The sequence below is a fragment of the Rhea pennata genome, chromosome 1 (genome assembly GCF_028389875.1).
Source record: "Rhea pennata isolate bPtePen1 chromosome 1, bPtePen1.pri, whole genome shotgun sequence".
NCBI classification, from domain to species: Eukaryota; Metazoa; Chordata; class Aves; order Rheiformes; family Rheidae; genus Rhea; species Rhea pennata.
The window spans coordinates 147,029,315-147,052,051 of record NC_084663.1 but is presented as its reverse complement, the minus strand read 5'-3'; the positions used below and the strand labels follow the sequence as shown (position 1 = coordinate 147,052,051).

At 41.9% G+C, this 22,737-nt stretch overlaps 1 protein-coding gene across 1 annotated transcript; it reads left to right on the top strand.

The window, feature by feature from the left end:
• Nucleotides 1–10,087: 10,087 nt before the first annotated feature.
• Nucleotides 10,088–20,189, top strand: TXNDC9 (thioredoxin domain containing 9). The gene is made up of 5 exons (XM_062601594.1): nucleotides 10,088–10,212; nucleotides 11,704–11,920; nucleotides 14,055–14,173; nucleotides 16,069–16,323; nucleotides 18,659–20,189. The coding sequence occupies exons 2-5, from the start codon at nucleotides 11,732–11,734 to the stop codon at nucleotides 18,774–18,776; spliced, it is 681 nt and encodes a 226-aa protein (XP_062457578.1). The 5' UTR covers nucleotides 10,088–10,212; nucleotides 11,704–11,731; the 3' UTR covers nucleotides 18,777–20,189.
• The last annotated feature ends 2,548 nt before the right edge of the window (nucleotides 20,190–22,737 follow it).

Below are 22,737 nucleotides of genomic sequence, written 5' to 3'. Positions count from 1 at the left end.
GACTGGCCTAGAGTTGCCTGGGTCCTCCTTCTCGCCCTTCTTGAAGACTGGAGTGACCTTGGCTTTCTTCCAGTCCTCAGGCACCTCTCCCGTTCTCCAGGACCTTTCAAAGATGATGGAGAGCGGCCTGGCAACAACATCCGCCAGCTCCCTCAGTACCTGTGGGTGCATCCCATCCGGGCCAATGGATTTGTAGATATCTAGCCTGCCCAGAAGGTCTCTAATCCTATCCTCCTCAACCAAAGGAAAGTCTTCCCTTCTCCAGACTTTCTCCCTCATATCCAGGCTGCAGGATTCCTGGGGGCTGTCCTTAGCAGTGAAGACTGAAGCAAAGAAGGCATTCAGTAATTCTGCCTTCTCTGAATCCCTTGTCACCATGGCCCCCACCCCATTTAGTAGTGGGCCCACATTTTCCCTAGTCCTCCTCTTGCTGCTGATGTATTTGAAGAAGCCCTTCCTGTTGTCCTTAACATCCCTTGCCAGGCTCAATTGCAGCTGGGCCTTAGCCTTCCTCGCAGATTGCATACAGCTGAGATAGCTTGAAAACTGGGGGGGAAATGAACTCCAGCTCCACTGTACTCCCTCCTTGGCCTGCAAAGTGAAGGAGTATCCACAAGAGCACCAGCTATGCAATCCATGACTGCAGTTGATCAGGCCAAGATCACTGCCCCAGGAAAGGCCACCCTCCGCAGCCTTCTCTTCAAACAACTGGGCAAAACAGTAGGGGGAGAAAACAACTTCCTTCCCCCCTTCCCACACTTTCTCCTCTCACCAGCTCAGGCAATCCAGCAGCCACAAGTAAGATACACAAACTACCTGACAGAAAATGCATTTTTGTTTGCCAATTTTATATCAGATCACTCATCTGAGTTGTACTACAGACACATCAGCATTAGACCGAATGCAATGGAAGTAGTTGGAATGGAAGCCAACATGCAGCCGTTGACAGCAAGACCAAGACTACAAGGTTTGAAACAGCTCACAGCTAGACTGAATTAAAGGCTCCATCTTAACATATTCTCCCTAGTAAGATGAAGGAAGATGGTGAAGCTAATTATATGAGACAGCAAACTTGATGAGAAGTGTAATTGTTTTTTATTCATGCTCTTAAGACAATGATTCCATCTTACAATATTAAAGAATCATGCCTTCTCTTTCAGGTTTAGGTAGGGAACAAGAAGAGTAACTGTTAGTTAAGTAAGACCTTCTAAAGAAAAGATACAGACAACATAATTATACCCCAAGAAATTCTAGGGAAAACAAAGCTAGGTCTCCTTTACATAACTTAGATAAAAATAGTATGTGTATGTACACACGCACACGCACACCCTAAAAGTCCCATTTAAACAAAGCTACAGCAGAGCTTCAAGATAACAAAGCTAGTAAAAAACAACAGAGCTCTAGAAGAAAACAGTTCTTCAAGGCTCAGTTTAAATATTTAGGTCCTAAGAGAAAAACATGACTGAAAACATGCAATATGAAACACTAAGTAATGAACAAACATTCAGGCTTCCCTGAATTGTTTTTTTTTTTTTTTTAATAGAAAGTGCAAAGACAACAGAACTGAAATTACATCCAAGTCTATTGTTTCACACTTTTCCATATCCTATGCATTTCTTATTGTATATAGTCAAAATGCATCACAAAAATATCATTTAAACACTTTATGAAATGGACTTTAGGTTCTCTTCAATCCTGAAAAGCAACGGACGCCCACCTACACTAGCTGTGATTAAATTCAAATCTGCATTTAAATTAGTATATTCAAAAGAAACATACTTCAATGTTACAACAGCAGATCCATGCTTAAAATCACAGTCGGACAATTGCAAAAAAATATTTGAGATAAAGGAAGAACAAATCAGTGCTGCAAACTTCAAAAACACCACACAGATCATCCGTGACATATCAACTACTTTCAGAACAGATCAGCTACCAGTCTCCACTGCGTTTCTTGTGAGCAAGTTTAGTGATTGAACTATGCACACAATTTCTGCACAAGTGTTTCCTCTCAGTCTAAGGGGTTCCCCCCTCCCACCCCCAATAAACATTATACAAGCTTTAAAAGTTACTAGACTGGGGGTTTCACCCAGAACCATAACATTAACTCCTAGGCAACTTTTAGTTTTAAGGAACAATGAACTGCACAGAAAAAGTGTAAAGCAAGAAATATGAATTCAGAGTCAGAAAACATGACAGTACTAATGTAATCATAATAGACAAAGGGATATAAAGCTATCCAGTTTGTCCGGCTTCACATGACACGTGTCAACAACAGTAAAGTTTAAATCACTCCTTTATTCTGAGCAAGGTTTTCCAGAGATGTTCAGAAAAAACAAAAGAACAGTTTCTGCAGGCTTCAGGTACTACTACAAGTTTTCATGAAAAGTAATTATACATCAAGTTTAGATGGCTTCATGATGGTAACAGATGAAGGCAATCAAGATTTAGACACAAAAAGCTGCTTCTAACAAGCTAGTAGGTGTGTTGTAATGCTTTGTTTTATCTTACCACAATTGCAGATATTTGAAGATCCTTACAGTTTTTCCATAGTACCAAGTATAATGCTTTGCTTAAAAAAAAAAAAGCATAAAAATAGTTTTCTTATAAATATGAAGTGTCTGCATTACAAAAAACAGCATTTTTTTGTAACAAAAATATTCATTAGCATAGAACAGGCCAATATACTTTCCCAGAAGAGAAACTATTTTGCATTACTACATTTCATTTTTTGGTACAGAAATACTGGCACCTTCCAGATGAGATTTGCAAATCAGGGACTTCAAGGATTTATCAGCTGTTCTCCTTGTTGGAGCTGCAGAAAGCTTTGCTTGTGGAAATATTTTTGAAAAGCAGATAGTAACAGTTATTGTAAATTTTCTGGAGTACCGAACATTTTGAAACTACAGGTGTTTGTAGGCTTTCTAGAAAATACAGGTCTTCACAGTACTTTCCAAGGCAACATTAGGAAGATTTTATTTAGCACACTAATAAGAAAAGCAGAAATAGAATGTTTAGTAGACAGTACCAGGAGTTTAATTTGCAGAAGAGGAAGCAATATATAGCATCAGCAACAGCACTGTAAATCTTATTTTAGCAGCAGTGTTCACTCTTGGCTGCAGAATCACAGTTGGCATCTGTAACTTCTAAAGCAATATGCATGAATGATCAGAGTGGTATGCCTAGGCAACAGCTCAACAGCTCACAATATTAAAGGGCACAGGAATGCTCCTAAAGATTAAGTATTGGAAACTAAAGAGAGCTACTAAGAGAAGAAAGCAACTTAAAGCTGGGAGAAGGTGACAGAGGGGAAGAGAACCCATAAAAAGCTAGTAATACTTCCTATCTAGAATCTGAATCTTTCCCATTGGTAATTCATAACATACAGTATGTCTACTTTTAAGTGTACAGCAAGCCTGAGGCTTGAATTCAAAGCACAGTCCTATAGTTTGCAACAGCCCTTCTTCCTGTATGTTAAAAAAAAAAAAAAAAAAAAATACACTAAACTCACACAGAAAGAGCATGGGAGAATCTTGGTGTAACTTCTGCTTTTACAGCTCTATCCAAGAGAGAAAGCATAGCACACCTCTCCCAGCAGGAACTAGATTACACATCAAAACACCCACTCTTCCCCTAGGAAAGCCTGGAAAGTCAGATGTCTTATGTTTTATTCACAAGGTTTGCTATGAAGTTTCATTTAAAAAATGAACCACCAACACAACCATAAAAATTCCAAGTCATCATCAATTAAGGCTACTTCCATATGGTCTAAGTGCCTCTTACCACTCAAAATGCCCTTCACCTCTAAAAGTGCCTCTTTAACACACCACACAGTTCCTTCCTACACTGACCATAATTCTGACCATCCTGGATAAGTGTGTTCTTTATGACTCTGTGCACAACAAAAAAGCAGCAGGAGTCAACAACAAAGTTGCACAAGGGCATAATAGCAGAGGTGATGGTATAGTAGAAACAGATCTATAGATACAGCGGTTCAGTGCATGATACATATTGAAAACGGACCACAGTCCTATATTCCCATTCTTTCCCTGCTCTCTATAGCTGTCATCTCCCTCAGAGTCTTGTCCCTGTGTATTTACATCCTGCTCCCATGCCTAAATTCTTCCTCAGCTTCATTTACCAGCACAGTTCTCTGACACACATCAGTATTCATCAATATGATCTCTATTTCACTCAACAGAAATACAGTGGGGAAAAACCTGGAAGTCAAAGCTGAACGGTGGGCCAAGGGAGAGAAGCAGAGTAAAGCTGACCTGTAACTTCTGCAACTTGTCTCAATACACCAGGAGAAAAGCAGAAAGATCTCCTTCCTTTCACATCAGTTCTCAAACCCATTATTCACAACAGACAACACACCACTTACATCTTCCCATGTGCTTCATCTGCACTGCAAGTTAGGCCCTTAAACTTTGCATGCTTTCGGAGAAGCAGCCGAAAGGAATACAAGGGATTGTGGCTAAAACAGAACTATTGGGGGAAAGGGAGGGAAAAAAGGCATATTGTATTATATAACTTGGCATTAATAACTCACAGTGTAAAAATATTTAAAACATGGGAGAAAGCATGACTGGAAGCATTTAATTCCACAAAGCCATTCCTTTCTCATTCTGCTGGGAACAGAAGGGAGATGGATGGGGGAACGTGGAAGGCTAACTCATAGCTACCGAATCAACTCTGTGATGCATCCTCTGCTTAGAGGGAACACATACAAGGGGAGGTGAGGGTGGAGGACAGAGAATAGGCAGACAAAAAAAAAACAAAAAATTGAACTAGTAGACCAGCCTGACACCATCAGAAGATGAGGGGTAGTGAGATCCCTTTGCAGATAGTGAGATATTTCAAAATATTACTGGCCTTCTAGGTCCATCCTCACTCCCATTCCCTCAAACTCTTTCCTGTAAAAGACACCCAGTCTGATTTTCCTGTCCTTCTCAAACACACATCTGAATTCTTGTTTCACATTATCCTTGTCATTACCATAGCACTGTGTAGCCCTGTAATATGGTACTGCCATTACTACTAACAGGGTATAAGCTTCATACTGAGTTTGCAAAGCTTCAATACTGAAGCTTGTCAGGCTTGCTCCATCTGAACTCTCCTTGGCCTGCCTGCAACTTTGTTTTACTTGATTTAGCTGTGACAGCAATTTCTAACTGACTAGATGGAGGGGTTTTTTTTTTTACATTTGTTTTATTGTTGTTTATCTTTGTATGACACAACCATAGCTTCATACAGATAGCAGGAACAAGCGGTTATTCTATGTAGAATAAGATATTTCACCTAACACAATGATGTAGTGTAGAAAAATTCAGGTCTGGTATGATAGCAGAGGCCTTGAGAAGTACACAGGCAGGATGCAGCAGAGGAGTACAGGCATGGCATGATAAGAGATGAGGCACAGGCTGGCACTGGAGACCCTACAGCTACAAACAACTCGCCAATAGTCAGTTAAAGAAATGTAGACCTGGAACTAAACAAAAATGGTTTTAGGAGTAAGTAATGGAACAAAAAAAAAAAAAGTAATATCTAACATATAAAAGGCACCACATATAGTAAATATGAATGTAATGCTGAGCTGCAGCCAAGCAAAGAAAAAAAAAAAGGTACAAAAACACATAAGCAAACATACAAAAGTAATCCCAGAGGAAGAAACTATCAACATGAATGATCATATTCTTCCCAGTGAAGAACTCCAGATGCTGACAACTTGCCATAATATACCATCACCACCAGAATGAAACCACCAGTCTTCAGACCTAGAAAGCAGTGGAAGGGTGAGCAGAACAACAGGAAAAAGTGTAGAAATTAAAATTCTGTATATAGCAATTTAACTTCATTACTATTCTTTCTTGTTCTGTAGGAACTAGATCTGGACTAATGACTATTCTTAAGATTTCAATTATCCTAACAATCTTTTTGGTTTACTTGATAGTTTGTTCCTCCTTTTCCCATGGAAAAGAGTGCATAACTGTCAACAGAAGTCCTGCCTCATAATCTACAGGCACAGACAAACACAAATGGAAATATATGATGAGAACAAAACATCTGGTAGGCACTAAAACTTACCCTGAACACCAGCCACTACCATAGAAGTGCTCCAAACAGCAGCACTTCGGCACCTGAAAGCCTCTGCATGATACTGACATCCTCTCCACCAGATATAAAGGGCACTAGGACTCCCTTACCCTACAGGGCAAAAATCAAATCTCCTCCTCTTCTTTTTCAAATCACACCTGACTCATCTCATCACCCAGAATTGTCCCCAAACTACACCCCACCCGTGCAATACAGCCAGCAAGGCAAGTTGATAACAGCATATACTACAAAGTAGCATATGGCACAGCAAAAGGTGGGAGGGGGAAAAAAAGTCAGACAAGATAGAGCTTCACAAGCAGAACAGTCATGATCCAGAAAGACAGAACAGAAAAAAGTAAAACAGTTTACACTGTAACCTGGAAAAGGGCAACAACCTGAGATCACTAACACTTTTCTTAATGTCTTAATGTGTTACACATCTAGACAGTCAAAATTGCTTAGAGAAAAGAAAAAAGAATACTTAGATTATTAACACTAACAACAAGCAATCATATTTCAAACAGAAAAGGGGAAGCAAAGGAAAAGAATTGGGGGGGGGAACAAGTTTGTGAAAGAAGCTTCTTTGGGTACTTTCCAATAAACCAGAAGATAAATAAATGACTTATTGAGTCAAGAAGGGCATACAGAACGAGCAGTGAGCATAAGAGGAATAAAAGAAAAGCATACAAACTGTTTCTTGGCCATGTGTATCGAAGAGACAGTTTCTCATTTAACTCCCTGTCAATGTTCACAACCAAAACACTCTGTAAATTGACCACATATTTGTAGTTTTATAATGACAAGTAACAACATGTACTTCCCTACTAATCTGCACATAGGTGACATGATTCAGTCAACAGTGAGCCACAGGGTAAATATGACTGCCTTTACAAAAATCTAAAAATAAGCTCACTGACAGGACCATCTCCAACATAACATGCTCACAGCTGTAGCGGAGACCCTCTCAGCAGTATTTTGTAATCACAAAAATATCTACCAGCTGCATGTATTATACACACAGGTAGCACAGAGGTATAGCATAATCTATAGTATTCGATCTCATTTAAAAGAAGAAAAAAAGAAAACTTTGGGCGCTAAAAATTGAATCAAGGAGCTGTTTTTAGCTGGCAGCTAAGCCCTGCGCTCCAGAACAGCGTTGGCCACCGCGTGCTCCAGCACAAAACCCCCGGAAAGCCACCAGCACCCGGAGGGGCACCTTTCCGAAGGGCGCACAGCTGCCGCCCGCCCCGGCGTCAACGGCCCAGCTCCCCTCCGCCGCCAGCGGCGGCTCCGCAGCCCCAACAGCCGCCGGCCTCCTCCCACCTCCCTTCTACCCCCACCCCGCGCAGCGGCCCGGCCCGCTCGGGCCTACCCCGCCCGCCCGGGGCCGCCCGCCCGCGGCAAGGCCCAGGCGTGAGGCACCGCCAGCGCCAACCGCCGGCACCTCAAGCGAGGCCGCGGCAGGGCCTGACGCAGCGCCGGCCCCGCGCCGCTGTCACCGGCCCGGCAGGGAGAAGGGGGGGAGGGGGGGAAGGTGGCCCCGCCGCACCTGTCCTCGCTCTTGTTCTTCTGCTTCTTGCCCATGGCGGCGGCGGCGGCAGCCCCCGCGCTCGTCACCGGCCTCAGCGCGCGCCGGCCGCCCGCACCCGCGCGCAGCGCCGGGCATATGCCGAGCCGAGCCGCCCCCCTCCCCCTCAGCCCGCCCCGCCGCGCGCGCCGCGCGCACGCGCCCTCGTTGCCCCCGCCCCGCGCGCCGTCCCGGCCTGCCGCGCGCCGGGCACGCGACGAGCGGCCGCCGCCGCCGCCGCGCGGCAGCGCCCCCGCCGGCTGGAGCGAGCAGGGGCCGGGGCTGCCCGCGGCCTGCGCCGCCGCCTCGGGACCTTGCCGCCGCTGGCTTCTCGGAACCGGTTTCGTTTTCAACCGGTTTTGGTGCTCCGGCGGATGAACGATCGAGTAGCGCCCCGACTTCGCGATTTCCCCGAAGCCCGCCTGTTCCCCCTGCCCGCCCCGCCGCCAGGGCTGCTCGCAGGATTGTGGCTGGCCTGGCCAGAAAAAACGACTGAACAGCCTGGATAGAAGGAACGTGGTTGAAAGGCTCCTATCCGGAGGAAGACAGCCCAGCTCGGTCAAACTGGAAAGCAGGGAGATTAAGAGGAAAGCTTTCAGGGAGTGCTGGGGCAGCATACGGGGCTCAGGTCACTGGCATGCTTTATTACCCTTTCTCTGTAAACACAAGCTGTTCTCCCCCAGTCTCTTGGAGAGCTCTGCCAGTCCCTGATCCCTGGCACTTTGCTGCACTAGAGCTGAACTGTAAACAACTAAAGTCCACCATCTGATACTGTGATGACTGGCCTCCAGCCAAAATGAGACTCAGAGTAGGCAGAATTAGGTTTAACAGCTCAGCACAAAGGCAACTGACTGTCAAGCTCACCTTCAGAGAAACCAAGTCAACAGCAATTCCCCAGACAGAGGTTGCAGCGTAAGGAGAGTTTGGTGGCCACATAACACTATTCTGAATGGTATTTCCTTGTCTCCATTCTCATTGTACAAAGCTCTTCCTCCTTCCTGCCAAAATGTTTTATAGCATTAACACTAAAATAGTGCTGCGATCTCTTACAAGAGAGTCTGGAATATCATTTGCGCATTAGAAGAGGATCAGTAACTTCAAACAAGTATTAAATGCAAGTTAAATGGTGAACACTGTATATTAAGATACAGTGGCTCCCAGTTGCAGACCCATCTCTTCATGGCCTGATTCCTCAATAGCCAAGCAAAATGGGGCAGGGAAAAGCACTGCTCTCTTTTAAGGATAGCAGATGAGCTATTTAACATACGTTGAGAGCTGCACATTTTTGTTATTGTCATTATCCAGTTACGGTAATCCTCCTCCCCCCCCTTTTTTTGGCCTGAACAAGCCTCACTCTTCTTCTTTCAGTCTCAGGACCATTGCCTTTAACTTGCCTTACTTCCTAAAATCCTTGCTTCTCATTTCCTTCTTCTTTTATATGGCTACAGCTCCCTCGTCATCCTCTCTCAACCGTTCTCACTGTGGACTACAGATAAGCCCAGAAGTTTTATCTTTAGGCCTTATCTTTCATCAGCAGCAGGCTCCAGTTCTGAGGAATCAGAGATCCAGGAGACAAGAAGGTAGCGAAACACTTTTTTGTTGTTTTTGTTTACACATGTTTTAATATCCCTCGCCTATCTGCGGCCGCCTCAGCATTGCAGCCGAGCCGCCACGCACCGCGGCGCCCTCCCTTCGCCAGCCCTGCCCTTACCGGTCACCACAGCGCCGCTCGAGGGGCCGGGCCCGGCCTGGCCCCGCCGCCCCACACGGCCCGGTCCGCCCCACACACGCCCAACCCCGAGGAAAGTCGCCTCGAGAGGAAACCCCGACGAAACGCGGCTCCCGCCCCCACAAGGGGACCCGCACGCCGCCGTTAAACCGCCTCCTCGCCCCCCGGCCCCGCCACGCCGGGAGGCAACGAACCGCCCCGCCAGACACGCCCCCTTGCGGCAAAGCCACGCCCAGGGCAGAGTGCCGCCCGGCGGCCCGCAGCCTAGAGAGGCCCCGCTTCCGCCTGCCGAGGGAGCCGGCGCTCTACCCAGAGACGCGGCCTCTCGGTGGGGGTGGGAGGGAAGGCTGAGAAAGTCGCTGTGCACGCTGGGATGCCCTCCTGTCGGGCGCGCGGCATGCCGGGACGGTCCCGCTGTTGCCAGGGGGACGGAGCATTGGAAATGGCATGCGGGGAGGTATACTTCGCCGAGGGAGGGAGGGCGGCCGCAGTGCGTACCGGGAGAGGCAGTCCCTCTGAGGAGGAGGAGCTTCGCTTTGGCAGAGGCTGCCCCTCCCGATGGGCGGATACACACACAACCCGCTCCTCTCGTCCACGCGGGGGAAGGCCGCGCCAGGGCGCTGCGCATGCGCGCGGGGCGCAGGTCGCGTTTGGCGTCACGTCGTCGTCCAGCCAATGAAAGCGTCGGGCAGCTGTGCGTGAGTGCGCACGTCATAGTCGGTCTTCTATCCTCGCGCCCTGTCCTGGATCTCGCGAGACTCTGGCAGGGCGGAACTGGTGCGGGGGCCCCGCGCGCAGCCGGGCGGTACCTGTGGACGGGGTGAGTGGGGGCGGCGGCTGCGCTTCTGGGCATCGACCTGTTGTGGCGAGCGGCGGGTCCGGCACCACCGGGAAGGAGGCGAGGGGAAGGGGGGAGGGGAAGGCTCCGCTGTGGCCGGCGGGCGAGCTTGTCAGGCTGCCGCGCCCTGGGCGGCTGGGCGAGCGACCGTTGTTTGTAACGGCCCATGGAGGCGCAGGGCGTCTGCGCAGTGCCACTCCCTTCCCCCCCCCCCCCCCCCCACACACACACACACAACCGGCGCGGCCCGCTCTGCCCCACTCTGCTGGCGCCGGCAGGGCATCCGGCGACTGCAGTAGCTTCTGGGAGAGAAACTGAACACAAGGTGCTGCAGATCATAACCAGCCTGACTCTGGCACATCTAAAGCAGCAGTAGGCTAGTATTGCTGATACTGCATTAAACTTGGAGTACTGCCATGTTGTTGGTGTTTTGCCCATCACTGCTTGAAATACATCCTTGGGTCTGTAGGCAAGGTGTTTAAAAAGCCAATGGCACTGCTAGTTTGGCTATATTAAAATATAGCCAAGACTACTCTGGAAGCCAGAGTTGTCACTTAAATCCATGGCTTTCAGGTAAAGGATCTGATTAGGGTGGCTGTGCACCATTCCATGTTTCTGTTTTAAAACTGTTAGTTGTGTGTTTGTAGTGGAAGGTTTACTGGGGAAAGCAATAAATTATGTTCCTACAGCTCTTTTTGTGTCCAGTCTTGATATTTTGTGCCTTTTGAGGTGTTTTATGGGGAGAAAAAAAAACTTTACAGAAAATGATTTTAGCTGTGTTCTTCACACAGCAATTAGGTAGTGGTTGTTGGTTTTGGTTTTTTTAACTCCTTTCCCTGACTTCTATGAATAGTGCCTGCAACAACAATTTTCTTGTACTAATTGAAGCAATGTGTTGACTTAAAGCAGTTGCTGTTGAGCGCCTGCTCAACACTCCACTCTGCTTTCTCTAAGGAGAGAGGAGTATTGATTCAGATTTAAATATATTAATATATATCTGAGAGTTAAAATGGTTCCAATTTAAACTACTACTGTAAATATACACTGAGCTTGCTTAGATCTATTCTGATGCATCTTATGCCTTATCCAAGCATGTTGGAACTTTCTGATCACATCATCTGGTTTCAGAATATTAATTCTGAATTAACACATGGATTTGGCTGAGGTTGAGAGGCCCTTGGGAATTGATTAATTTTAATTCTTTATATTGACAAGTAGTTCGAGGTTCCTGCACACTTTCAGCAGCTGGCTGTGGGACTGAGAGAATAGAACGTGACTGGAATCTTTGTTGCTGTCTGTGTTCATTGTGCAAGTATTCACCTAAGGGGGTTGCCATGCCAAAAATATGGCTGTCGATTGATATCTTTAAATAGGATAGCATTTTGTTGCTCCACAGTGTGAATTGCAAGAGAGCAGGCTTCTAATCAAAAGTGTCTGTTTAAATATTAATTCCATGTGTCACTGTTTTCACAGCTCTGAAGAGCTTACTTTGTAATTGAAGATGGCTGCTGATACTTCTGTTGAAATACTTCAAAAAGTTCTGGAGAATGAAATACTTCAGACTACCAAGGTAGTGGAAGAACATCTAGATGCTGAAATGCAGAAACTGGACCAAATGGATGAAGATGAATTGGAACGCCTTAAACAAAGGAGGCTTGAAGCACTAAAAAAGGCTCAGCAGCAGAAACAAGTAATTCTTGTAGTAATACAGACCCTTGATATGTAGGTTACAGGTGACTCTTTCAAAATCCTCAGGAAATTGTCTGTATGGACTTCTTTTCCACCTCCCTTCTTATGCTTATTCTCTCTGTATTCTGGGAAAGTGAACGCCTATCTGTCTGTGTTTTTGAAAAAGAAGACAGGAACCTTTGTGATTATTTGACAATAAGAACAGGATAAAGAACCTGGTACAAAGATTTGAGTGTGTCATTATTCACTAAACATTGTTGTCTGAAAGCATAAGCTGTGCAGACAATCTAGTCATGAGCCTTTAGGCTCTTTAAGCATCCAAACTCTGGAAGACTTTAGTTTTGGCATTACATGTTCTTAGCTATGCTATTTTATAGAAGAACAGTATAGGGTCTTTCCTTGTTCTTAGGGTGGAGTGGTGTGTCCCACTTCTAACCCAATGAAATTTTGGCTGCACATGAACATTCATTTTTTTTTCTTGCAAGAAATAAATCTTCCTATGATCCCTATCTAATGCCTCTTGCTAAATTGTAGTCTTCATACTTCCTTCAAAAATCTCCTTGAGCATAGTTCCTCATAAAAATACAAGTTTTGTTAACCTGTGATGTGAGGCCTGAATTTACTTAGGGAAGCCATAGGTTTGTTAACTGACTCTATGAAAACCTAAACAAAGAAATGGATACTGAGGGTGGGGCAAGTAACAAAAGGCTAGTGGAATGAAAGGTGGCATTCTGGATGTGATGGAACCCAAGAAAGTTAATGCTGTACTTTGAGATGGGAATACGATAAAATATGTTATAGCATGGCTAGAATCTTGAAGGAGAGGCAGGGTCAATAGCTTTGATTCTCTAAACATGGCAGTAGAGAAAATAAAGTGGCACTATATGCTTGTCTTCAGAATTTCAGTTTATATTTAATTCTATTGTATTTTCCCCTTTCAAAAATCCTAACAATTAGACTTTCTGGGATGTGAGCATGTGGTAGTTACCATTCAAGAACTTATTTATGCCGGCTGATCTTAAGTCACTGTTCTCATCCTTTCTCAAATGCAAACTGGAAGTATGTTACTACTTGATAAAGGGAGTAAGCTACCAAACATTATTCTGTAATAGAGTTGTGCAGAGGAGATTAATGTGTATCCACTGCTGAAAGATAAGTCAGTTCTTGGTTTACGTCATGGTAACTTCTTCAGATCGTCATACATCTAAACATCTTTAATGTTTACTATGTTCTGAAAATTCTTTGTTTTGTTCTATCTAATTACAGCTTACAGAATCTTCTGGGTTTGCAAATTCTTTTTTCCCTTTTGCGAACTCTATTTCCTGAAAATTTAGATTTTTTTTTTTCTAAACCTCATACTTAATCAGGCATTTTTTGAAGTTCCCTATGAAATTTAATTTGTGAAGTTCCATTTATCCACATGTTTTGTGACTAATGATATCTGTGTGTTTTCTATTTGTGAAACTTTAAATGCATATTTAATAGATAAGCATCATATTTTGCAGGTGAGTTAGACTTTTTTTCTCCATAAACTTTTCATACAGTGAAAACTGAGAGGAAATCAGTTTCAGCACATTGTGATTAGATTGATTATAGACAGAGTTCTTTAAAGGTATGAAAACATTTTTGGAGAGAGTATCCCAAGCAGTATATTTGTAATTTTCCAAATGTTCTGAATTTTCTGCCTTCTACATCCTTGAACTAGACTAGTCTTGCTGACAGGTTGCACTGCAGAAATTTATGCGTATCTTTAGGAGAATTGCATCTTAAAATAAACAAAGTAGCCATACTGGTCTACCACCTACCTTTTCTTGAGAAAGAGGCAACCCAAAAGTTGCATTTGTTGCTTCTAGCAACATGCAAAAGTTGCATCTAGTGGCATTGCCGTATTTTGAAAACGGAAGTAATGGGAGAGAAGTAATTTGTTTCTCCTTCTAAATATTACTGTATGAATGGACTTCCAGTGAAAACCCCTCTCTTAAAAAATGCTTTATCTATTAATTCAATGGAAGATATATATGAACATATTTTTTAATCTATACTGTGTTTTTTTTTTTTTTTAAGCAGTAGGACTTGTGTGACAGATGCAGCACTAGCAGACTCCTTACTAATTATTTGCTTTTGTTTTCCATAAGGAGTGGCTTTCAAAAGGACATGGAGAATACAGAGAAATCCCAAGTGAGAGAGACTTTTTCCAAGAAGTCAAAGAAAGTAAAAATGTGGTTTGCCATTTTTACAGAGATACAACTTTCAGGTATAGTAAATATGTTATGCTCAAGAAACACTTTGTTTCTAGATACTTATAAAAACAGATATGTACTTTCGAATCTAGCAAAATTTTTTTATTATCTTTTAAAAGAGCACTCAAATCCCTTCATTTTTCAATTATCGCTTTCTTTCCGTGGGATTTGTTCTTTTCTTCTTCCTTCCAGTTAATCTAGACATGACTTGATAATGATTAACGTCTTACAAAGTTCATTAGCTTATAAATTTATATATTTTTTTTTTTTTCAAAAGATGAAAATAGTTGAGAGATCACCGTGGTTTGTTACTGATGTTAATTTGAAGGAGTGATTAGGGAAAAGCAGTGACTTAACAGAGCAGCAGCTTTAAGATCACTTCAATTAATCCAGACTTGAAATATATATACTGGATGCTTTTGGCAAATGAAAATCAAGATACAAACAAAAACCCTTTCAGACATCCTTCAGAATGTAACCTTTTGACTTTGAAAGAATCTGTGAATACCAGTTGCAGCTGCTTTCCCTTTGTGCCTGTACCGTTGTGATTATAGCACTTGTCTAGGGTGTGAGAGACCTAGATCTGAGTATGTTCATCCTGACTCAGAATAGGAACCTAAAATAAGAGCTCCCATTTCCTTGTAAGAATTTCAGAAGTTTTGGGTGCAAGGCTGTTCCTGGGTGGGTTTATCTCAGTGTCTTCTTTTAGAAAGCAGTTGCACAATAGAACTCTTTGTTGAAGGAGGAGCCAGTTGTCCTATTTTTTTTCCAGGTTGTTTTCTCTGACTTTCGGGGTGTAAACTGAAACAGTCGTATTGTGAGAAATTGAAAGAGGTCAAATTCAGATTATACAGTGATGTATCTGTGCTTTTCTTTTTCTCTTTTAAAACGTTGAATTTCAGAAATACCTGAAGCAGTTCACATGTTTGGCTAGCCTTTTCTCCATAGTGTTTGTGCAAAGGGACCGGCTTAGATGCTTAAACAGGCTTAGGTTTTTGTTGTTAGGTTGTTTCTTACCAACATTGTCTAGAATCAGAAGAACTTTAGAGAAAGTGGCAAACAGCTCGAAACTAGTGTATCCAGTTTACCAACTACAACATCAAGTTACTTTCATCCTTGGCACTCCTGCTTTCTGATCTTCTTAGCTTTCCCCTTGAGTTAAGAGACAGTCACATAACACATTCCTGCAGCTAAATCAAATGACTAAAGGCAATCCAAAAAGTGGAAATTCCAGATGATGAGCCTGCAAATATATGCCATCTGACAAGCACTTGGGGGCAATAAATGTTATGGTCCCTCAGCTGAGAAACAATAATTATATACTCACTGCTATTCCACTGCCATAGGAGAATGAAATATTTTTGTTTATAGCACCACTGAAGCACTCTGTGCAAATTTGTTTTGTATAGTCAGTTACTGCATCTCAGTTGTGGAGGTAGTGACTAAGGAAAAAAAGGCAGGTATCTCTAAATTGTTCAAAGTGCTTTTTGAAGACTAAGTTCATTATGCAGAAATTTTTCCAGCTCCCAGGCAGTGAAATTAGAGAGAGAAGGCTGCAGAGAGAATGGAAGTCAAAGAGTCTGAGGGCTTTCTTGTGACATGTCAATAAATGCAGGCCTCGAAATAGACTTTCCCATGTCTGTGGGCATAATTAGGAAGAAACAAGAGAAATAGATGGTGTAGTTGTGTGATGGTGATGTTCCAGGTTCTTATCCTATTAGTCATTAAATCTCGCTACCATTGAAACATAGCTTCTCTTGGAACTGAATTCTTAATTGCAAAGGTCAGGGCTGAGGAATTAACATGACTGATAGAAACAGCTTTTATTGTTCCTTACTTAACTTTTTCTAAAATATGTCCTTCAACTTACTAATTCATAACATTTTATATACTTGTTTTTTTTCCACAGGTGCCAAATAATGGACAGGCATTTGACTGTATTGGCAAAAAAGCACATTGAGACAAAATTCTTGAAATTAAATGCTGAAAAATCTCCATTCTTGTGTGAGAGACTGCGCATCAAAGTCATTCCCACTCTAGCACTAGTGAAAGATGGAAAAACACAAGACTATGTTGTTGGTTTTACTGACCTCGGTAACACTGATGACTTCACTACAGAGACCTTAGAATGGAGATTAGGCTGTGCAGACATAATTAATTACAGGTAATTAAACTGTTTTCAAATATAGTGCAAGGACAGCATGCTTGCAAATGCAGAATCTCTTAACAGTTCATAGCTCTGACTCATGTGTTGTATGCCTGAAATGCAAGTGAATTTAATCCATTTATTCCATCCATATACTTTGACAAGGGAAAGAAAAGAGTATTTCTTTGGCAAAATACTGAGATATTGTAATGACCATTATGTTGTTCTTTTTGCAGAGTAATAAAAATATAGATCTTGCCATGAGGTATATAGAGAAACTGCATTGCTTATTATCGCCAGTCCTAAGGTCCAAGTCACGTGTCTAATGTAAGCTGGAGATGCTGAGGTACCACAGTTGCAATACAGTGAAGTTTGAGTATTTTTAGTCCACCTCAGTGAAAAATTAGGGAAAAAAAGTCCATATACGTTAGATGATGTGCAATAAGATACAGGTTAAATATGACCTTTTCAATGAAAAACATAGAAAAGTGCAAATTATTTGTACAGCAGTGCAATATAGTCACAATAAATGCCTTCATTTAAGACTACAGGATACAAGGTGTTAGAAAATTACTGTCATCACAGTAGCCTGACTTTACAGCAGAATCACTTACCAGACCTTTCTGCTTTGCTTTTTAATGTGCTTAAATACCATCTTTTAGTTTTGCTGTTTTGTTTTGAATGTCTCTGGCTTTTTTATCTTGAACTTCATTATCTGAATTTATTTCAATGCCTGATTTCCAAATTTTAATGAGAAGTATTGTTATATCTTAAAAAGGCAAAGAAACTTTTGTTCCATTTAAGTTTAGCAGCCACTGAACTTCAAGTGAAATGACTGAAGCAGAATTTTACAATTCAAAACATGGTGGTATCCACACCCAGTTCAGTAACAAGCAAAGACAGAGAGGAATCAAAGACAGCTTGGATATATATTCTAGATAGCAACATTTAGTGATTTTTATACTAAGTGGTATTGAATTTACTAAATACTAGTAGATTGACTCACTCTACTGTTCTGGGGAATTTTATCTCTACTTGACTTGTAGAAGGCTGAATTCTACTGTTAGCTCCTAGTGGAATGGGGAGTTGTTTTTCTTGTCAGGTCCTGAGTTTGGTACCCTGGCTTTGCAGAAGCATCCCACAAGATCTGAAAAGCCCAGGAGATTCATTCTAGGCCACATCCTTATATGTAGAAGTGTGCATTTGCACACTGCTGTGAATGTAACGTCCTATTCTCTGGGCTCCCTGAAAAGGAGACACTCCTGCGCTGTTGTCTGTATAGGCCAGCTTACTTTCTTCAACCTGTGTGGGATAGCAGATGGTGAAAGGACATACTGTATTGAGGGGAAAAAATGGTTCAGTTCATATAGTCTAAATGAAATCAGGATCAAAGTGGTTTATTGACGACTTAATGGCTTGTTATTAACCAGCAATCAGTGAATGGTACATTCAGGATCAATGGCAGCAAAACTGCAGATAAACCACAACAATAGACACAAAATGTCAATGCCAGGAAATTTCTAAGCACCTTTGTGTAACTCATTTCAAAAGCTGTAGTTTCTCACACACTCCCTCATACATACACTTAACATGCAAACACTTCTCAGGCTATGTTAGTTATAAGCGCACATCCCCTTTTCTGGGCATGGGGCTTCCCATCCTTGCCCACCTCTCCTGTGAGAGATGTGAGTGCTCGAGCTTATGGGAACCCCTGCTGTTCTCAACCCACAGACCCACATGCTGGTCAGAAAGCCCCACACTGAGATGTGGGTCGCTTGATGCTGCATCAGCAGTCACCTTACTAGCTGGAGTACAGTATGCACAAGGCATCCAGCAGGGGAGGCTGTTCCCTGTGGCCTAGGCAGAGGTAGTGTGATACAACTTCTGGCAGTGCCAAAACCAGTTTTGTACTTCTACTGTTTCTGCTCCAAGGTCTCTCTCTTTTGTTAAAAATTGTTACACTTCTTTCATACTTCTTTTCAAGCTGATTCCTTCTTTGTTTCAAAAGTCTCTTTGTAATTCCCTGGTTATTAATTAATCCAGCAGATGGTCTAGCAGATGGTTGTTCTTAGCATGACTAGTTTGGGGCAAACTTTCCCTTCAGAGAATTTCTGGAGCTTCACTCACAAATGCTGTTTACCCTCACATTCTTGTCTTAACTGCTGTAATCCAGGCCATAGCCTATACCAGCAGTCCCACAATGCTGCTGAAGTGCAACATGTACTTAAGTTTTATAGAAGAGTAAAGGTTGCATTCTCTTATAATATTATTCTGAAAAAACAGCAATTTGGAAATGCTGCTGTCTTTGTGGAAAAAAATGGCTTTAATCAACACTCTTACTCTGTTTCTCTAGTGGAAACTTGATGGAGCCACCTTTTCAAAGTCAAAAGAAATTTGGGACCAGCTTTACAAAGCTGGATAAGAAGACCATCAGAGGGAAGAAATATGATTCAGATTCTGATGATGACTAGAAGAACAGCTAAATGTGTTTGTAAACCATCTTTTGTTTATGCTTGGTACATTTCTAAGAATGTTTTTTATAAAGCGTATTGTTTTTCATTACATCTGCACATAATGCTCATTTTTCTATACAGTTTTATACAACTGAGTTATAGCAGAAGAAAACTCAAATATTTTTTCTTTTCTCTTTTGAAGGTCAGTTGTAAATCAAAAATCTGAGTCCTTCAAACTAAATAACATGGTAAATGAAGTTTGTGTAAATGTGAGTTTATGAAGTGTTTTGGAATAACTGTTAGAAACGACTGTACTGAGTTAGACCAAAGGTCCATCTGGCCTAGCATCCAGTCTCAGTGGCCAAAAACAGATGTAAAGGGAAGAGTAGAAACAGGGTAAGCGATTAATGATGCTTTCCCGGAATATACTTTGAGCAATTTCTAGCTTGGGGAGCTCTATCTGAAAGCATTTGCTGGATAAAAACTAAGGAAGAAGAATTGCTTTTCAGTCCTTTTAGCATCCCTTTAGCATCCGAATCGTATGGCAGGAAGTCCACAGTTTAACTGTCTTGTGTGAAGAGTTATTTCATTTTGCTCTCCTTGAATCTGACAGTTCCATTTTTTTCTAATCTATTTATTAGAGGAAACAGAAGACAAGATTTCTCCCTTTCAGTTATCTCTTAAATTTATTATTACTTATCATACTCTCAGTAAAGGACACTTAAAACAAGCACCACAAATAATTAGTACAGAAATTACACATTTTTAACAAATGATTGCTTATGGTGCCATACCATGACATTGAGTAACTTAACTGCATTGCATTGTAAGTTGTAAAACAGTCATACTTTTGGTGAATTTTGAAATAGGTGGTTAAGAGAAATGCTTTTTTACCATCTATGTACACTGCATGTTAAAGCTGATACAGCAGGTTATAGCACATAGCAAGAAAATATTGAAAACAACCTTGTTCAGAGGTTTGTTTAATTCTATGGCTTTGAATGTGTGAATTTTATAGCAAATGCTTTGTACCAGAGAATAGATTACAGGAAAATATTCAAGAGAAACCTTGTTCTGTTAGGTTTAGATGCAGTGCAGCATACTTTGTACTGTTCTTCAGTAATGGAGAGAATTTTCAAGGGAGACCTTCCTTAGAACACAGCGTAAAGCTCAGTTTCTGTCTTGGTAAGGAGATGAGTTTCTTTTTAGTTCAAAAACACTGTTTGCTGTGTGCTGAAAAACCCTTTTGAGGTGGTACTTCAAATCCATTTGGCCCAAGAAGCAGTAAAGTGGGTCTAGTCAGTCTTGCTGCCTCGTAGCGAAGAACACTTGTGATTGGGCCAGCCCAGCAATATATTTCTATAAGTATGTTTAAAAAATTATATTTTATTTCTGTTCATGAACATTGAAATAAAAATATTTTAATTCTAATGTTCACTTTTGCATTCTTTCAAATAAAGAGGTCTAGGTGTTGTGGGGTTCTTTTCTTTATTAATCCAGTTTGTATTAGAAAACTGCATGTGCTCTTTTTGATTTCTGGCAAACTACTTGCAGGTCTATCTAATATTAAGACATCCTTTTGGCCAGAAAACAAACAGCTTAAGGTGTAAAGGTGTAAGCAGCTGCTTAAAAAAAAAAGGGGGGGGGGGGAGGGGGGAGAAAAGGAAACATACCTGTGAGACTACTAAATGGTTTAAGTAGGCTTGCCTCAAGTTGATTTCGTTTTCCATACACAAACTCTCTAGATGCACTTGTAAGTCCTCTTCTTTGTAGCCAGTTGTTTTGAATTGAAGAAACTAATGGTCCAACAGCATTTTAAGAGTGCCTTAGTAGAACTCATCTCTGAATTCTAACTATGTTGAATAAGCTGTAGAAGTAAAAAATCTTGTCTGACATAGTTACGTACTCCATAGAAACAGTCAGATAGTGGCTTCTCAGGATTCTGACAGTGTGGTGTTAGGTGTTCAGCTCCACGTATGAATATCCCTATTATAGATTCAATGCAAATACTACTTTGAGGCTGTGGTTTCATGTAACTTTAAGCTGCTAATTTTTTCTAGGTTGATCAACTGAACCTGTTCCTTCATCTGGCACATATTCCAGTGCTGGCAGAGCGAGTTTGCAGGAATGTATGGTTTGGGTATAAGGTTAAATGAGATTGTATTAATTAACCTAAGTTTATTTTGAAGTAGCGGCCTGCTTCAAGTCCTTACTTGCATATCTGCTTTCTACTTTTTTGTCTTGAGTAAAGGTTAAAACTGTAATTGAATAGTAATCTTGGTAAATTCTCCATTCTTGATATACCTCTTATTTTGGGATGAACAATCCAAATTTTAGTTTGAATACAACTGAGACTATAGTTGCCCATGAATTTTATTGCAGTTGAAACGTAGAAGAAAAGCTTTAGATTTCCTTAAGATCTGGAAGTTTTTTACAGTTTGAGTAGTCGGGAACAAGTTCACCTTCTAGGATGAAGCCCAGTAATTTGTGGATGGGGATTAAATAATGAAGTGTTTATGATAGTAGGACCTGCATCAGCAGGCTGGAAGCTTAGACATTATCTTAAAGAGCTGTGCAGACTTGAAAAACACAAAGTTGAGCTTTGTCAGCAGTGATCTAATGGCAATGTAGGTGATAAATGAGATGATACACAGCATCTAGAAAGGACCCAAATTGCAGGTGATTAGTTGCTTACAGCTGAGAGATGGTGTATGTAAGCACATAACTAACTGAGGCATTAGACTAGACTAATCACAAATGGTACCTGGTACCTGCTCTGCTATGTATCAGCCATGGAAGAGTATTATACAATAGGGACAGATAGGTGAGAAATGTGAGGGTACAGCTTTTGAAGTTACCGAACTGCACATGTGGCATTAGTAATGATTAGTGCTTAAGGCAGTGCTTAAGATTTGCATGGAGTAATCACTAGAAGCGTGGAAGAAAATAACTCTTCAAAGGTCCATGCTCTTCAGCTCTTACGTGCCAGATCATTTGGACTGGACTGTGCGCTAGTTGATCCCTGGCTCACCCCTGTGTTATGCTTTGTGATGCCGTGATCAAGGAATCTACCTAAAAACTTACTGCTGAGCTGAGCTTTGGGAATGAGTCTGGTCCATGAAAGAGATGAGATGAGAAGCAAACTCTGGAGGAGGCAACAACTGAGCAGCTGCTCTCAGACAGCATTAGTAAGTTGGAGCACCTAAGCCGGTCCTGGGAGCCATTGAAGGAGGCAGACTAGAAGGAAGAATTAATGCCTTCCAGTCCTGTGCTCCAACTAATCCATGTTGTGCTGTTTGCCTTCTAGAAATTCCGAAACTAGTACTTTTCTGTGTAAGCATAGAACCAGTGACCGAAATGCCACATGTACAGTGTGAAGTGAGTTTTGGAAGTGCAAAAGAAATCTTTTTTTTCCCCTGAACATAACTTGAATCAGGTTCCTTTTCAGAGCTTGCTTTGCATTTAGAAATTAAGTGTGGAGGAGGAAGGAAAGAGTGATTACATTTTTAAGGATGTATTTGATGTAAGGATGTAAGGAGAATTGAAAATGTCAGTAAATAGAGTGTTCTAATACAGAATTTTCTCTAGAAAATTAGGCTTTGAACAATGCAGTTTCTAAAACAACTGTATGTCTTCTGAGTAAGAGTAAAGTCAGTGTCTTCAGCCCAGTGTGAGGGATGCTGTTGTTGTGTCACTTAATGTGTGATAACTACCACAAAAATATCCACACCAAAAAAAATGAAGTTGATGTGGAAATAATCTGGCTTTTGGGCTCATTGCGTGCTCAGTATCTGTGTATTACACTTTTACACCAAGGCAGTTCTGTCAGGTTTATGTCACTGTTCAACTGTATGTACAGCTGGAGAGTCAGTGTAACACTCCAAAGTTTAAGGGAAGTCTCTCTAGGAATTGGAGTACTTCAATCTGACTTCAAAATTTAAAATATTTGAATGTTTTTAAACTATTCTGAAGGAAATAT

What these genes read in the sequence shown, in the direction of transcription:
- TXNDC9 (XM_062601594.1), top strand. Translation starts at nt 11,732, where the DNA reads ATGGCTGCTGATACTTCTGTTGAAATACTTCAAAAAGTTCTGGAGAAT. An exon ending in TACAGAGATACAACTTTCAG is followed by an intron (nt 14,174 to 16,068) that starts GTATAGTAAATA and finishes TTTTTTCCACAG; the next exon opens with GTGCCAAATAATGGACAGGC. An exon ending in GCAGACATAATTAATTACAG is followed by an intron (nt 16,324 to 18,658) that starts GTAATTAAACTG and finishes CTGTTTCTCTAG; the next exon opens with TGGAAACTTGATGGAGCCAC.